Raw genomic sequence first — 5,098 nt, 5'->3', positions numbered from 1 at the left:
TCAAAACAAGGCATGTTAATTCTTAATAAATATACACTAAAATGATATCTTGCAATGGAGTGAAAAGCAAATTCTCAGTTGACAGTCAATGCCTCTTAGTCGCTACTAAAACTAACCTGTTTTTTCTAGCAGTATTATGGAGGCCCATTTCAATAGGCTGTAATTCAGTCTTGGATAGGGAAAGTAACTGGAAGGTGAAGGCACAATTTCTTGAACCCTTCAGTCTTAACCCCATTTCCTTGTCTAACTATACCTTTGGAGCGATGGCATGCAATTAACTGCAATTTGGGTAAGCTGCTTCCAAATTCACATCTTCCATCTATGCAGAAAACCCTTCCTGTGGGTCCCTCCACAGATGGGCTTGTTTTGTGCTCAGCCCCACGGCCACTGCTGAGATGGGTACCAGGTTGCAGGCATGCTGTCCCCGGGACGCGCATCCTGGGAAGATGTCGTGGGATGCACGGCTGCATCAAGGACCACCATGGCCCAAGGCTACACTGGAAGAATGAGCTCGGCTTGGGAGTTGCATTTTGGCTCCTGGCTCCAGCCCTTTCCTGGCACAGGATGGTTTAGTTCAGAAGTGCATCCCTGGTATATGCACATATATAGACCCCTGATACACAGACATATATAGACCTCTGATATACAGACAGAAAAGCAAGAATTGACAATTTCTTGGAAACAACTGACAGTGATTTCCTCCACTTCAAAATGCGGCAACTACTCATTTGGGGCTTGACCCTTCACACCCCGTAGCGTGTACTGCTTCAACGGGACTCTGAACATGAACCAAGCTATGCATATGTCCATTTGCAGGCCGAGACCCAGGGTTGTATTGCCTGTATGGTGCTGAGAAAGCTAATACATTTTAAAACTTTTTAAGCTGATGGATTTATGGCTCCAGAACTGCAGAAAAGAGATGGTACTGCTGCAAGATAGTAAACGGATTTTTTTCATTTTAAAACACCTTTATGCATTCATGTCAAAACATCCATTTTTGGCATTAAGAAGGGCTGTGGAACAAAGTTACTCTCCTCCCCTAGCAGGAAAAGGTTTGCCTACCTTTTTACTCATGATTTTGGGCCTCTATTATACAGTAAGATAGTTTATTACAGCAAAAAATCAAGGCTTTGGTTTTATCTCCCTTGTCCTGTAGCAACACCCAGCAGTCCTGATCAGCAAACGATGAGTGTCCGTCAGGAGCAGGCAGTAAATGTAAATTTAGCAAAAAGCACTTATCAAATATAAACACAGGGTCTGTGCTCTCGGGATTATCTGATTTTCCCTTGCTGCAGAAAAATCCACATGAAAATGAAATCCTAAATTTATTTTGCAGCTGCATGACGGCGAGATGTACGTGGCTGGCAGGGTACAGGGTACCACCAGCACACAGGTGTGATTTACTGGAATGTTAGGATGTGCGATCCCAGAAACACTGCTAAATCAGGGCAAATTTGTCTGTCGGAATCCTGAGCCTCTAAGGATGAGGATCCCAGAGCTGCGCTGGTGCCCTGTCCAGTGCTGCTCTACCCTCCGAGCCAAGTTTTTCCCCAGCTGTCCAGCCTGAACCTCCCAAGCCACAACCTGGGGCTGTCTCCCCTCGTTTTACCACCCGTCGAGGAGCTCAGCTCCATCGCCTGTGCTACCCCTCCGGGCAGCGGCAGGTAGCAATGAGATCCCTCCCTAAGCTCCTTGCCCAGCTGAACAAGCAACTTCATTTTTTTCCTTTGGTGTACTTTTCCCTCTCTCCCTTGCTCCAAACTGCCTTTGCCTAAAGCACCGTTCTTAAATTAATTACCAAGGAGCTTTATGCTGCAGAGGAGCATTGTTTTGGGCCTCCACTGGGACTTGTGGCTTTTTCTTCTGCAGCCCGGGAGCGTGAAGGCACAGTCCCTGCAAGAATCGTGACTCACACTCTTTTGGGGCATTTGTACAAGTTTTATACATACAACTCTTTTTCCTTGCAGCTCTACTATTATATATTTGGATTTGCAGCTCTCTCTGTACTTGCACACTCCCCAGCTATGCCTGCCTCCCGGGACAGCCACTACTGGTATTACTTCATTAAGGTTACATGCAATTTAAAGGTAGGTTAGGAAATTCAAAGGTGATTTTGCACGATACCTTCATAGGCGCGAGCTGGATGGGAGTGATGCATGAGGGATCCACCATAGGCTTTGGCCTGTTTGCCGTGTCCGCCAGCAAGCTGTGCCACTGCTGAGGTAGTCCCGTGAACTTCTGCTCCCGGTGGTCAAAGCCAGTGTGAACCCGATGCTCGAAGTTAGAGGGCCCAGAAATTTCAAGCCTTTTCTTCTTCTTTCCGAACATGGTGGAAAAATCTGGAGAAGTCACAGGGAAACAGGAAAGAGAAGAAAAAAAAATAATCTTTATGCTTTGTTGCAACCTGCAGCTATTCTCTCTACTGCATAGATAATTTTAGTAGATGTTATTAGCCAAATATCTGTATGAACTTTACTCCACGCATACTGTCTTTGAGATCTGTGCAAGGAAAGCACTTATCGGACCTCCTCTCACAGGATCTGAGATTTTAAGAAATCAACCCAGTCTCTAATCTATATATGTTCATAAAACCTTATGAAACAGGGAAAAGCCTCTATTCCCAGGCGAGAAAGCCCCAGGTCCTACTTTCTACTCCTCTCCCTGCTATTTGCTCGTGCTGCAAGTTGTGTCCCTTGAAAGCTCACAGCTCTGAGCAATACCAGCAGCAGCGTACGGCTTTGCTCGGAGGACAGCATACGGTGTAAGTGGCGAGCCGTGCCCCAACACGCCACAAGAGCAAATGCACACACAGCTTTGCATCTTAAATCTATATGCCACATCTTGGAGAAAAGACAATCCATCCCAGATGAGAGCCTGGCCCCGCTATGTTCATATCTAGATCTCACCCAGCAGCAGTTAAAGGGGGATTTATTCCTACACCACTTCAGCGATGCAAATAGATGGAGAGCTCAGATCTAATTCCAACCTGGTCTAAGGGCCTTCATCTGCATTTGTAAAGGGTCCTGCTTAAAAACAATATCAGGTATCAGCTGCTATAATCACCATATTTACATGGCATGACCTCTCCTTTGGGAGAGAAATTATTTGCTGTGGGAGAGCCACATGCCCGAAGCACCTGGGTTTATGCCCCGGTGGGTGCAGCTCGCTGGTTCCCAGCCAGCAGGCTCAGGTGGGAGTCATTACAGCGACTCCTCATAAGGTCCAGGAGGAAGGATCAGCCCCTGTGGTCTTTGTGCAGGTGGTGTGGAGAAAAGAGAGGAGCCCCTGCAATGCTGTGCAAGTAAGGAACTGGAAGCTGTTGGAGGAAATGTGACCTTCCCAGCTCGTGCATCGCTGGAGAGGCCTGGGTTGACCTGGCTGCCTGGTAAAGCTAATCATCACAGCGCTTACTCTACAGAAAGTGAGTGTTTTTGTCAACTAGTTAGTTGTTATATTCTGACAAGAGTGGGTTTGTTTGCCTTCCTCCTGTCTGCTCTGCCCCTCCTGAGGAGCCTGGGGAAGGCAGCAGGAGGGTTTAGCAGGGCACACACAGAACATGGGTAGATAGCTGGGGCAAGAGAGGTGTCAGAGGCAAAGTGGAAGGAGGCATGAACTGCAAACTGAAAGGGATGAAGGTATTTGCTGTATAAAACTGCTTGTATCACAGGAGAGACTCAGCTGTAAAGGTGCTGCCCTGACTTTATGATTCAGGAGGTGGAGAGGAGAAGCTCAGGGAAGAAAATACAGCTGCATTGCTGCTGCAAAAAAAAAGATGGGATGGTAAATCAGGTATTTATTCCACCCTCATTCCCTTTCACTAGATTATTTAAAGATCAGGTCTGTTATTTGAAAATTGATTGCTGGCTGCTTTATAAGTCCCCCCTGTGTGTTTGCAGGTGATTATGTCTCCCTTGTGCGTATTTTCTTTAGGCGGAGCGGACCTGCTCCCGCTGGCCTTTCTTCACAGGTCTCATCTTCCACACCTCCCTCTGGCTTTGCTCCCCTTCTCTGAACTTCCTCCAAATCTTCTGCCCTTCTGACAGTCTCTCTCCATCTCTGTTAACTCTGGTATCTTTGTCACCTTCCTCTCCTGAAACCTCTTAGGATTGCCTTGCTATCTAGTCCTTTTTCTGCTTCCAACATTGTGATCTTTTTATTTTTAATGTCAGTGGCATTTTGGGTACCTTCTGGCACTTGCGGAGGTGTTTCCAGCCTAATCCAAAGCTGTCATGGTTGGTCTCTGGTCAAAGATTATTTATTTTCAAGGCTCAAACAGAAGCAGCCAGCAGTTCAGATAGTAGCTCGTATTTGCTGCTCATCCGTGGAGCTCTGCAAATTGCAGCCAGCTGCAGATCAATGGCACTGGATTGATTTCATTCACCCTCTGGGATGTGAATCTATTAGGCCTATTGGAGTCACATTTTAAACCATCAGCTCTAGACATGTACTTCTTCATCTAATCTATGCCAGTACTTGCAGGGTTTCCCGCTGGACTTGCACCCTAACGCAGCTGTTGGATGCTTGAAGTCCTCTAGAGCCCCAAACAACATCAGATAAATAAAAGCACATCAGCTGGCATACTGTATATTGCCTTTTTAAAAATATATAGCAGATTCATTCAACAGGATATTACTCTTGTTTTTAAATTGCTCTTTGATACATTGTGCTCTCTGGTTTCAATACCATTGCAGCTAGAAGCAAATGTGAAACTTGGCCCAGTGGGACCTTTACTTTCTCAGGAGAATATTTTAGTCTCAAACCTGATGCCAAGGCCATGTTTTTGCGTGGGAATGGTGTCTGAGGCCTGGGCAATGGGACTTGCTCCCCCTCTTTTGACTGCAGCTCATGCTTAGATCAGCTTAAATCAAACATGAAGCTATAGCAGGAGAGACAGGGAGTAATACTGGCACCTCACACAGCAAGGGATGGATTCAGCCATAGGGCAAATGCTATGCACCTCGGTGGCCGGAGAACATCCCCCGTGGGGCTGTGCCTGTTAAAGGTGACTGGGAAACCTTGCTGATGGTGGTCTTAACACCGTGGGAGCGGGGTAGGACTCCCCCCGTGGCCACCTGGCCCAGCTCTGCAAACAGTCTCT

The 5,098-nt window shown here is 46.8% G+C and overlaps 1 protein-coding gene across 1 annotated transcript in view; it reads right to left on the bottom strand.

Moving 5' to 3' along the window:
* The window catches only part of PAK7 (p21 protein (Cdc42/Rac)-activated kinase 7), a 49,079-nt gene that overhangs the window by 37,594 nt on the left and 6,387 nt on the right, over positions 1-5,098 (bottom strand). Inside the window, exon 2 of the mRNA XM_009319572.1 lies at positions 2,125-2,339. Within this exon, the coding sequence (XP_009317847.1) occupies positions 2,125-2,328 (204 nt within the window). The 5' untranslated portion in view covers positions 2,329-2,339. The remainder of the gene's footprint in view (positions 1-2,124; positions 2,340-5,098) is intronic.

Source organism: Pygoscelis adeliae, unplaced genomic scaffold (genome assembly GCF_000699105.1).
Source record: "Pygoscelis adeliae isolate BGI_AS28 unplaced genomic scaffold, ASM69910v1 Scaffold122, whole genome shotgun sequence".
Lineage (NCBI taxonomy): Eukaryota > Metazoa > Chordata > Aves > Sphenisciformes > Spheniscidae > Pygoscelis > Pygoscelis adeliae.
This window is presented reverse-complemented; position numbering and strand designations above follow the sequence as displayed.